We start from the raw sequence: 12,442 nt of genomic DNA, 5'->3' as shown, positions 1-12,442 counted from the left end.
ACTCCGCCTATAGTCGTCTGCTGAGCCCCGAGGTCCTAAACTCGCACCATGTTTCGGGTTTAAATTTCTGTGGAGGGACGAATTTATAACGTTTCAAACATTAAAAAACAAACAAAAAATGCAAATCTGAATTTAGTAAATAAGTCTGAAGGGTCTGTTAAATGTTTTCATCATTCAGTTTTTATGTGTACTGGTTTATTTATTTCTGTTTGTTAGTTTATGTATTTAAAAAAATATGTATTTTCATATTTCTCTTTTTTGTATTTATCTACGCATCTTTCCATTATTTTTTACTGTATTTGTATAAATGTTGTATAACTGTTAACCTTCACACCGGATCGTCTTTCAAGGCTCTTGTATCACATGGTACACATGGCGACATCTTGCACAATCTTTCTTTTTTTTCTTTTTTTATTCAAGGTAAAAAACCAAATTACAAGGGAGACAACGGACATCACAAATACTCTGCAAATCCAAAAAAACAAAAAACATTTTTGAAAATGTAAATAGTTAAATCAATTTAAAGAAATCTTTCAACAGACTCAAGATGTTTAAGAAGCCTTCGAATTAAGGTGTTGACATAGACTTAAATGAATTGAAAAGAAACATTATATCAGAGGAGAAAATTCTAAAATCGGGATTACAATGTATGGTTCTGGCTTTGAGTAGATGAAATTTTCAAAGAAGACAAAGCAATAAAACAGTGTGTTCAAACTCACTGTCCTTGGATTGAGAATTTGACACCAAAATCATAGAATCTGTAATTTTTATCATCTTCTTACAGCAACAAAGTATTAAAATGGTAACTTCTGACCAAAAGGACTTTGATAGAACAAATGTTAAAAAGATTCTTTTTTCCTTGAATTAATTCGATTTTAATTTAATGGTGAACATCTTAATAGATGTCTAGATGAAAATATGGATTTTGATAGATTTGTAAAATATTTGGAATGCCAACCAAGGAAAATAACTCGCAAGAAGGAACCTGTAAGAAACAGAAAGATGACAGATAATCATGATATATAGGCTAAGTTAAGTCAATATTTTCGAAGAATCTGTCTTGTTTTAAGTCGATTGTTTTTCATACTATGTTTTATAAGTTTGTTAATTAATTTTTGTATATTTATTATTTACAAATATAGGCTAACGAAGCCACTGCAGTTCCATATTGACCTCTAGTCGTCGCTAACATTCATCTAATAATAATACGCAAGTGTTAAATCCAGTATTTCCACTAAACGGCGACACTGCTCACCCATCACAGCCATTGTACGCAAGCCTTTCACACAAATAGTTCACAAACAACAAATATCAATACTTCCTTTGAAAGTATTTGGAAAGACCTTAAAACAAGAAATCACTTTACCTCTAACAGTAAATGCATTGCAATTCAACTCTATTGCAATATTTTGAAACTCTGCATGCCATTAAACTTAATGCTTACATGGTTCACATCATTGTTGTACTGTACTGTGTTTATGTCTCTTCTATTTTCATTCAATGTGCTGGCTCTGGTACTTTTGGCCCTATTTGATCCAAAATAGCTGTGCCAACACATGAATTTGTTTGAACAGCTGATTTGTTTACAACTCTGTGGTGTATAAATATATACACAGGGTCATTTATCCGAGCAGCTCACAGGTACATATTCCTTCCCCAGGTACTAATGTGGTTAAAAACCGTCTTGTGTGCGACTCTCTCTAAACATCTTTATATTCAGAAACAGTCCTGGGGAGAGCAACGGTGGTCTCTGAGAGTTTAAGGACAGAATGGAAGGTGCCAACATCTGTGTTTAAGCACCTGGCCTTTCTGATGGAAACCAACTTTTGGAAGAATAAAGACACAGTTTTTACTCCAACACTGAGGATATTGCACATGATGTAAATGTAAAGTCAATTGACTCTTCTAAATAACTCGATGCATGACGGGAGCGAAAATAAAGACGCTTTCGTCTGTGCTATTTGCGGAAGTCTATGGTACGGGCCCCTGGGATTGGAGGTATGGGGCCACTTGGCTTGATGTTCTTTGATGATGGTTTTGAACTCCTCCCTTGCTCTGATGTCCGTCTCTCTCATTCTGCACCGGGTAGCTTGTACGTCACTGTGGGTGCACATATAAAATTGTCCTTGGCTGCATCTAGCAATCTGCACACGAATGTCACAGCGCAGCACTGTAATTTGTGTTGGTGATGAGAGCGTCTCAGGCTTATTTCAACTTCTCGTAGAGACTGACTCACTAACACTGTCTAGAAAGTCCAGAAGTCACATTGTTGGTGAGTAAAATATCATTTTTCACTTGGAGATAGAAACATTGTTTTGCTGGCTTCAGTGGTTGGGTCAGACAAGGAGAAAACCATCTGTTGAGTTAAATTATGTTGACAAACCCAGCCATTTGGGTAAATGAGCGAAGTCCATATTTGACACGTAAATAGCATAGGATTGATACCATCACTGAACACAGGTTCAGACTTTATTGTACTGTATAAGCGCATTTTCAAAAGAGTAGTTCTATCATTGCATTAGGCAACACAATATAAAAAAGTCTAATAAATCTAAAAACAACAGATGCTGTAAACATTTTGTTTAAACTATATTCACACTTCTAAGGCATTTTTTCACAGATTTTTAACCAACTGTTTTAGTTTTTCTTAAAGTTATGTGGAATCCTTGTAGAACTTTTTGTGAATTGTTTTACTGGAGATTTGGGCTTGTGTTCTTCTCTCAATACAGATGCCATTTTATATATATACAATATATATATATAATCTTATGAAATTCATGTACTCTTAAATTTAGTAAATTGGTCAGTCCCTGCTGCATTGATTCAAATGTTTCCTCTCACATTATCTGGTCAGACATGGTTATACTTCTGAGAATGTTCTCTCTTTCTCACAGGATTGTTGTACTTGCTTGGCTTTGTGTGCTTTTACCATGAAGAGATGGAGGTTGGGATTACTGATGGTTTGTGTTTTCCTGTTACACATCCGGGGCTTCCAGCAAGAGGAAAATCAAGCCGGTTTGTCATATTTAACTGTCTGGAGTAAGATCACCTCACAAATATTCTGTCATCAATTTATCCTTATGTCATTCAAAACACAAAAGAAGATATTTAAACTGAGAAATGTCTCAGTGGTTCTGTGTCCATGCAATGGAAGTCAATAAGGTCCAGTGTTGTCTAATTGCCAACATTCTTCAAAATACCTTCTTAAAAAGTCGGACAGGTTTGGAATGACATGAGGGTGAATAAATGAATCATCGCATTTAATTCATCATTATTTTGTATTTCTCACCATCATTTGAAAATTTTGAGCACAAGTTTTTCTTTGTCTTATTCAGACATTCTTGATGTTATACTGTTGCCTGATTCATCATTTTGGGATAACGTTAAGCGACAAATGTTTTCCTACATTACCAGGTTGTAGCACAACTCCCAATGACCTTGTTTTCATCATCGATGGTTCCTCAAGCTTGGGGGTCCCCAACTTTGAAACAGCCAAGCGCTGGCTCATCAACATCACCAACGGCTTTGACGTGAGCACCAGGCACACTCAGGTGGCCGTCGTCCAATACAGCGACACGCCTCGACTGGAGATTCCTCTGGGAAAACACCAGAACAGCCAGGATCACATCCAGGCCATCTCTTCTATCCCTTACCTGGGGGGCAACACGCGGACAGGCCGCGCCATCAAGTTCACCACAGATCACGTCTTCGGGATGCCCAACAACACCTCACCGTTCGCCAGAAACCGCATTGCCGTGGTTCTCACCGATGGGCGTTCACAGGATGATGTCGAGGATGCTGCCATGGAGGCCAGAGCTCAGAACATTGTGTTGTTTGCGGTCGGGGTGGGAAATGAAATCACCAGAGCTGAGCTGGTGTCCATGGCTAACAAACCGGCCTCTACTTACGTGCTACACGTGGAGGACTACAACTCCATCTCAAGCATATGGAATCTGATGGAGCAGAAACTGTGTGAGGGTGAGTTGCGCTTTGGGACATTTTGGTTTTTTTCTGACTGTTTTGGCACTGAAGGGATTTACACTTGGGGTCTGTAGGGGTCACACTTGCACACAAATGTATTTTTCTGGTCATGTATATATTATGTGTGCTACAGTATGTTACAGAATATAATCAATTAATATATACACTATATATTTTTTAGGGGATAATACAGTAAATAATATGATGTATTTTAATACTATATGTTCTCATTTCTATGAATTTGATTATTTTCCTGTTTTCCATCATTTCTTTTCGTCTTATTTCTCATCTGTTTTCCTTAGGTCTCTACTTTTTATTCTAAAATGCATTTTATGTGACACAATAGATGCAATACCTGTTGTAGAGATTGGGGAGAGGCCTCAACAACATCTCAAACTGTGTGATACCAAATTCAGAAATCTCGATCTTTAATATTTCTCATCAAACTATTCATTTAATTCACATTTTATTTAATAGTATTTCTGAATTTTGCAAAAGTACTATATAACAAAATTTGAATAGTTTGACGAGAAATATTTAAGATCGAGATTCCTGAATTTTGTATCAGACAGTTTGAGATGTTGTTGAGGCCCCTCCCCAATCTCTATAGCAGGTTTTGCATCGATTGTGTCACGGAACGTAAACACAGAATCCAAGCGCAGGCAGGAAACAGTTAACAAAGATATTTTTTGAAAATGCAACCACAAAACAAAACCCACGATGGGGAAAAACAAGAAACAATATGGACTGATCAAAAGAAACACATCCCACGAGGGGGAAAACAAACTAACCCAAACACTTACTGCACGACAGAATCATAAACAACGATTAGAGATCATGACAAAAACCCCAAGGGAAAAAGAACAAAGGGGCGTTGAGTAGGGGAAGACTAACAAAGGATGATGAATCAGGGCAGTTGATGGGCAGGTGAAGGGAATGAAACCGCAATGGGACAAGCATGAGCGGAGAACAAGAGGGCGGGGCTAAGAGATGCGACCGGAGGACACTTGGTGCAAAGTCAAAACAAAGGCACACAAAACATAACACAACAGAAACCCAAAAGACTTAGTACTGTCTTGACTCTCTCCAGGGAGCTAGAAAACACATGACAGGAAGGACAGAGTCCTGACACTATTGTTATATGGTTGGGTTCTTCTGTATAAAAAGAAACATCCAAGAATCCGGAGACCTGAACAAAGTCTCTGCTTGTTTTCTGTTATTTATTTCTTCCTGTCTAGGAAAAAAGACCTGAGAAAAAAAATCTCATTTATGATTTCAAACTTCAAAATTGATATGCTAATGATGTAGAAATATGTTTTATTCAGAATGTGGTTGAGTTCTATATTTGTCATTTCCAGAGTCTGTGTGTCCGAGTCGGATCTCCGGGACTGTGAACGAACAGAAGGGTTTTGATCTGATGAGTCTTATGAACATCGAGCAGATGGCTCAGACCGTTCAGGGTTCTTTGAGATCGGAGAGAGCCTCGATGCTCAGCCCTAGCCTGGACATCACACTCAACACCAGGTGATTCCTCCACCTCAATAGTTAGTTCTACTTTTGTCATGTTCCAAAGATGACAATAGAGGATCGTAAAAATACAGCAACATTTTGGCCTTTGTTCTTTAAATACATGAAAATAGCACTCAGTTTTCACATCTTTTTGGCACTGTTTATTTCAGTAAATTACAAGACATATCTTGTCTTGTTTTTCACACAAAGCTATAGTACGACTTTAGAAGATATACTGTATACAATATATACATAACACGTAAACTATAGCGTAGAAGTCAAATATAAATCCTACGGACTATACTTTTGGAAATGATGGCATTTTCTTATCATTTTGAGAGCTTGACCTCATTCAGACAATTTTCCATGATAAAATAAAGTCATGTTTCATACAACAGTGGAATACAACTGAATTTTCTCTATGATGTCATAATGATGGAGGTCAGGTATTAGAGTACTTCACGCTACGTTGACTTTCACAGACTTTATTAAAAACGTTGACAAAGCGATGTTCTTTACACAGAGAGATATTTCCAGAAGGCCTACCTCCAGCCTATGTGTTTGTAGCCACTCTCCGTTTGAAGAGCCCAGCTCACCAGCTGAAGTTTGACCTTACGAGGGTGTTGTCTCAGGATGGGGTCAGACAGATGGCTGTGACTGTGAATGGAGCAGACAAATCGGTCACCTTTACCTGCACCAGCACTCTGAAGAAAGAGCAGACTGTCATATTTAATGACCGAGGGATCAAGGTTTATAAAATGAAATCTTCTCATGAAGAAAATCAATGTCTGTGTTCCAATCTGTACTAGCATACTACTGTATCTTTACTATATAGTAGTTTATATTATTTGCCATTTATATTGTTTGTTTGTTTAAAAAAAATATGATCAATTCACTCTCCTTTACTTATTTTTCGTAATGCAATAGTATAAATACTGTACAAGAAAGATTTCAAGCATGTGTCTTCTTCTTCACTGAGTCTTAGATTTTTGTTTTAGTTTGTTTTTATTAATGTGAAGTCCAAACTTGTACAGTATTGCATGTGCGATATGTACGATATATTTACACGTGTTATGTCTGTTTCTATAGAAGCTCTTTGACACAAACTGGCACCAGCTGAAGTTCTTGGTGAGGCCCAAGCGCATCACATGCTTTGTCGATGGGGCATACGTGGAAGGACAACTTCTAGATCCAGTGGTGCCCATCTACATCGACGGGAAGACTCAGGTGGCTAAGAAAGTCAATATAGAGACAACAGTCCCTGTGAGTAACTCTGCCTGACACACCAGTTCCAGTTCCATTTTCGTCCAGAAAACTTAAAGTTGAATGTTTTGCTGTGTGGTCAGATTCTGCTCCAGAAGTTACGGGTTTACTGTGATCCAATGCAGAGCGAGCGGGAGACAGCATGTGAAATTTCTTCTGTGGTAAGACTCATTTGTTGTGATTCAGAGAAGTCGGAAATTTACATTTACATTGTTCGTCCTGGGGCCGCATTCATATCCATCAATCAAAATGCATTTACATTTATTCATTTAGCAGATGCTTTGATCCAAAGTGAGAATTTGACAATTTTTCACGGAGTAAACAAAAAATGAATACACATGATTTGTTGATAGGGATTCTGCTCCAGATATAATGAGGTTGTCGGTTAAATGATGTTAAGTGTCATCTCTCATCCTTCCCAATTTAATGAATCTTTCTTTGTCTGTCACAGGACGATGAAAGGGTGAGTTACCTACTATTTTTCTGAATCATGTGTTTTTCTCTTAGTTTGTTGTCTAGACATGCTGTAGTTGCTCATTTTAATGGGTATTTAATATGTTATGTTTTTATCTCCAGTGTCCTTTGGATCGCTCCTCCTCTGTAGATGGTTGTGAATGTCCCAGTGGTAAACCTGGCCTGCCTGGTTTACCAGGACCGATGGTGAGTGTAAAACGCTGTTCCAAAAACCTAGTGAACTGCCTGATTGTATGCTGTCTACATAGGGAGCCAACCTCTAAATCTGCATCCTATTACAGTAATAATGAAAGTGACTTTATTTGAAAACTCTCACAAGACAATAATTGTGTTAGACTTGCTGTGCGTGTGTTCACAACTCTCTGGACGGTCTAAATGCAGAGGTAACATTTCGGGTATGGGTCACCATAACTGACAAATAGGTCACTTTCACTTCACTTTTAACTAAAGTTTTGTCTCGCCAATACTTAGAGCAAGTCATCTTTAAATAGCACGGAATACATTAAACTATTTTTTTATATATGTTTTAATATGGATGAAATTATTTGTTTTTTTTCATGGAGATCAGTACTATGTTTTATAAATATAGCACTGCTTAAATACAACATAAGTTTGTTCACACATTTATAGAAATAGTAAATGGTAAAATTACAAGGAATATAATAACCATAAAGAATCATTACAGTGCTCTCTCTTCATGCTGTGGTGCCGTTTTTCTTGATTTTCACTTTAATAAGGTATCGTGATGGGCCACGTTTTTCTAACCGAGCATGTGTCCTACTTTTAACTAAATGTTAAACTCCTTCCTCTTTAAATTCAGGGCTTCAGAGGAGAGAAAGGCAGAGATGGGCCACCTGGTCCCGATGGTAAACCTGTAAGTACAGCAGAAGGATTTTCTACTTCACTCTCAACATTTGAATCTGTGTGGATGTGATACAGATATGATGATGGATGCATAAATGTAAGGATCTGTTTGTCCACCAGGGGAAGCCAGGAGAGAATGGAGCAACCGGAGAGCCAGGTCGAGATGGACAGAAAGTAAGTAAAACATTGATGTTTTGATATTCTTAAAGTTTGGTGTTACTCTTAAGGCCTTTCACACTGCGCTTAACCCCGGGTTATCTTCATTCTAAACCATACTTTCAACCTCTGCATAACGCTGCATTGCGGTGTCAAACATGTGAAGTGTGAAGTGAAGCACCCCCGCTTCAGAGTGACCAGACACTATACACCCAATCAAAAACTGAACAACGCTTACCTCATTTGAAGCTGTAACAGAAACTCTGTGCACTGTGTAAACAATCCTTTGGGTTGTTTTATATAGTAGAATAAGTAACTTCTTTGGAGGCGTAAAACGAGGATTTGGGAGCCATCATTTTTTCTCGGATGCAGAACAACAAGGTATTTGGTTCTTTAAAGGGGCCCCGCACTCACATTTATCCAACCATGGCTGTTGACACCGCAAATATGCAAATAAGAATGTTATCCCAGGGTTTAGTGATGAATGGTGTGAATTGTCAGATTTTGAATACCCAGGGTTATCTGTTAACCCCTGGTAAAAGCTGTGTGAAACAGATAACCCAGGATTATGTTAACCTGGGGTTTAGAATAACCAGAGGTTAACCATTTCGAGTGTGAAAAGCCCTTTTCATTCCTCATTTTCTTCAACAGGGTGAAGGCGGTGAACCGGGTCATAAGGGGGAGCGAGGGCTGGATGGACCCAGAGTAAGTTCCACCTGTAGACATAGACGAATCAGTCAGATTCTGATTCTTGGTTAAATTCTGAACCTGATATGAAAAGCTAGACTTTGTAGACTCAAACTGCATTTTTTTAAAGTATTTTGACATTTTAACATATAAAATGTTACATTTATATGTACAATGGTGTTTATTATAGTAACTTTCAATTATTTTTCTAACAGGGAGAAATGGGGCCACCAGGTCCATCAGGGCCTACAGTAAGTCTCAACAGTGTAAAGTCGCTTTTTATATAATCTTTTTTAGTAGTGGTGTTTTTCAGTATGTTTTTAAGTTGAATTGGTGAATGTTTAATAAAAACCTTTTGACTAAACTAGCAAATTAGCCATCATCTAAGATCACCCTTTAAGAGAGCTTTCTTAAAGCCACTCCTCCTCAAAAAACATACAACCCCACCTTACATTCCATTTGGACCGAATGCAGTGATTGGACAAATATTTTATGGGCCTGCGCCTCCCACTGAATATAAATAAATGTTTTACTGTTATACTTTACTTAGTGATTGCTATAAGGATGTGAAGAGTCTAGCAAACATTTGCCTACCCTGCCTTTAAAAATGCTAATTTTTGTAACTTTTTATAAGTAGCTGTATGACAATAAAAGCTTTTTAATGGAAAAGAGTGCCATATTCATCCAGTGTTTTTTTGTTGTCTATGATAAACCCTAGACACCTTTACACTTTCTTACTTTCACTGTTTTTTAGTTGTGAAATGTGCTACATGAAACTTTATCATGTAATCCATTTGGAAAGCACTTTCTACAGTTTATCCATGAAATGTCAAGTAAACTTCCTTTTCCTGTAGTTTTCCCTAATTGAATTTAGAAAAGCATTAACCACAATAAGTGAAATTATTTCTTTGAAATATTTTGTAGGGCTCTGGATTTTCCAAATTGGATTTAGGGGACTATGAAATAAACAGAATCAAGGTAAAAAATCTCATTAAATTTATTAAACAAACTAGGAAATGTTTATCAAACATAACAGATGCTTATCCAGACTATCATCAATTCAGGGAATCCCAGGAGAGCCAGGAGAAATGGGACCACCCGGAAAATCCGGACCAATTGTAAGAACACTTATGCTTGAAATGACATTGCAACCAATAATGAATGTTTATTTTGGGCATTATAGATTTTTACTCTGTACATTTTTGTTGACTATTTTAAACAAAAATTAAAGGAAAGTTGTTTGTTTTACCTGTAGGGTGAACCTGGGGTACCTGGTCTAGCTGGGCTTGCTGGACCAAAGGTAAGACTAAATGATTAACCTACCAAAAATAGCCACTGCAATGACTGGTAGCTTGGGTACTAACGTCATATATATATATTTTTTTGAGTTTCTTTCCTTTTTTGTTGTGCTCAGGTAACTCTTAAACAAAAATTGAAACTCAGCGATGCACCCAATACTTCATGACATTTTGAGCAACACATGGAGTAAGCGTTCAGATGTCTTACGGATAAGATCAGACAGTCAGCAAATAGCATGTCCGGTTATTTTAAGCCTTAAGCACATATTTGTGGCTGTGCCTTCAATCTTTTTTGCTTCCTGTGACATTTTTCTTAGCTTTTTGCCAGGAGGAGGCTGACATGCCCAAAAGTCTATTTATAGAACCTAAAACGCCCAGATTATGATGGGTGAATGACACAGTACAGATGACTGTTCTGTATGTCCTGGAGTTCTAGTTCAAATGAATTTAACACCGAGTCATCATATTTAAAGGTCCAGTGTGTCATTTGTTGGAGGATCTATTGACAGAAATGTATTTTACTATACATAACTATGTCTTCAGACCTTACACAATGAAACAATATGTTTTTATTACCTTAGAATGAGCTATTTATATGTAGATTCACTGCGGGTTATGTCCTTTATGGGAATGAATAGCAGAAACGAATAGTTAATAAATGCAAATGAGTTCAAACAAATAGGTCAGATAATTTGGCCATAAAAGAATTTGATGAGAAATTGAGTTTTTAGATGCAGACTTAAGTGGTTTTTGGCCTTTTATAAACTTTTAGTGGAGATCCATGAGATTACTATTAAGTCTATCTGAGAAGCAGGACAATCTCAGATGTCAAAGATGGGATAGCTTGAATGTTTGAATGAAGTCGATTCTGTCGCTCAGATGGTTTTTCAGAGGTCTGTGTCTGTCTTAGCGTCTGTCTGCCGTTCTGTCATTTACTGCCTCGTAAAAATTAGGCACATTCTCCGCTAACGACCTTGATAAACTTTCATCACGACTCACTGTATGGTCAGGTTTATATGAGAGTCTGTTGGAAAGATGTGACATTTAGATTTTGCTCCTTAAACCTTTTTGTTAAGCTTTAAAGCAACTTTTAACATTTAACGCACATGTTGATGTTACGGATTGAAACAAACTTATAAACAGTTACAATCTATAAAAAAACACAATAAAAAATGCACATATTGTCACCAAAGGCTTACAATGTGCATGTTTAAATTTATTTTGATGGATTGTTGCAACCAAATTGTCGTTAAAATACTTAATACTCACAACGCTTATTTTATAAAACCCTTTTTGAGAAAGTTTGCAAATCCTTATTTATTATTATATTTAAATTAATGTTGCAAATAGGCAGTTTGCCGGAATTGTCAGTAACCGTGATTTAAAAAAAACATGTTTTTTTGATCGTGTTAAAACTCCACATTTGATTATAAGGTAAAGTATTCAGCACCCATTAAACATTAGGAACAGTTCACCCAAATATGAAAATTCTGCTTCATTTACTCAAACTCGAATTGTTCCAAATCTGAATACATTTCTTTATGATGAACAGAGAGAAAGAAGAATGCTTGTTTCCTTACAGTTCTTGAACACCATCGACTCCCATTGTAGGAAAAATTGCTTACTAAATGTCTTTGTTCTGTTGAACACAAAATTAGATATTTAGAAGAGTGTAGGAAAGCAAACAGTTATCGGGCGCATTTGACTTCTATTGTTCCATTGTTTTACTAATTTGTTAGGAGGAAAGAAATGTATACAGATTTGGGTCAACTTGTGGAATAAGTGATGACAGAATTTTTATTTTTGGGTGTACTTGAAGCTTCAGTGTTCACGCATGTACAGTAGATGTACATTTTGGTACTATGATAAATAGATCGCGAAAGACACTTTATGAGGTTTGTGTATCATGGCAATAACGCATAATATATATATATATATATATATATATATATATATATATATATATATATATATATATATGTGTAAAATAAATCTTAATTTAGTGCAATTGCTGTTCACACATTTATGAAGGATCTCAGCCAGCATGTATTTTGTACTTAAATCAAGACGTTACTTGTTTTATTAGGATTCTTACTAGCTGAATTTCCGCCGTTCCAACTTTGGATATGAGTCAGAATTGCTCGCTTTAGCAGTAACATTGTGTTTCCTCCGACTGCTGAGGCCTGATTATTTAACCAGCGCTGGGTTTC

At 36.8% G+C, this 12,442-nt stretch overlaps 1 protein-coding gene across 1 annotated transcript in view; it reads left to right on the top strand.

Annotated features, from left to right (window-relative positions):
* Positions 1 to 170: 170 nt before the first annotated feature.
* The window catches only part of si:ch211-106n13.3 (vWFA and Collagen domain-containing protein), a 32,348-nt gene continuing 20,076 nt past the window's right edge, over positions 171 to 12,442 (top strand). The window contains exons 1-16 of the mRNA XM_056743003.1: positions 171 to 2,272; positions 2,895 to 3,015; positions 3,415 to 3,978; positions 5,340 to 5,505; positions 6,014 to 6,239; positions 6,580 to 6,753; positions 6,837 to 6,914; positions 7,205 to 7,216; positions 7,330 to 7,413; positions 8,048 to 8,101; positions 8,212 to 8,265; positions 8,899 to 8,952; positions 9,150 to 9,200; positions 9,859 to 9,912; positions 9,999 to 10,052; positions 10,190 to 10,234. Coding sequence (XP_056598981.1) covers positions 2,931 to 3,015; positions 3,415 to 3,978; positions 5,340 to 5,505; positions 6,014 to 6,239; positions 6,580 to 6,753; positions 6,837 to 6,914; positions 7,205 to 7,216; positions 7,330 to 7,413; positions 8,048 to 8,101; positions 8,212 to 8,265; positions 8,899 to 8,952; positions 9,150 to 9,200; positions 9,859 to 9,912; positions 9,999 to 10,052; positions 10,190 to 10,234 — 1,755 coding nt within the window. The 5' untranslated portion in view covers positions 171 to 2,272; positions 2,895 to 2,930. The remainder of the gene's footprint in view (positions 2,273 to 2,894; positions 3,016 to 3,414; positions 3,979 to 5,339; positions 5,506 to 6,013; positions 6,240 to 6,579; positions 6,754 to 6,836; positions 6,915 to 7,204; positions 7,217 to 7,329; positions 7,414 to 8,047; positions 8,102 to 8,211; positions 8,266 to 8,898; positions 8,953 to 9,149; positions 9,201 to 9,858; positions 9,913 to 9,998; positions 10,053 to 10,189; positions 10,235 to 12,442) is intronic.

The sequence above is a fragment of the Triplophysa dalaica genome, chromosome 3 (assembly GCF_015846415.1).
Source record: "Triplophysa dalaica isolate WHDGS20190420 chromosome 3, ASM1584641v1, whole genome shotgun sequence".
Taxonomy (NCBI): domain Eukaryota; kingdom Metazoa; phylum Chordata; class Actinopteri; order Cypriniformes; family Nemacheilidae; genus Triplophysa; species Triplophysa dalaica.
The sequence above is the reverse complement of the archived record's forward strand: the minus strand, read 5'-3'. Positions and strand labels throughout refer to the sequence as shown.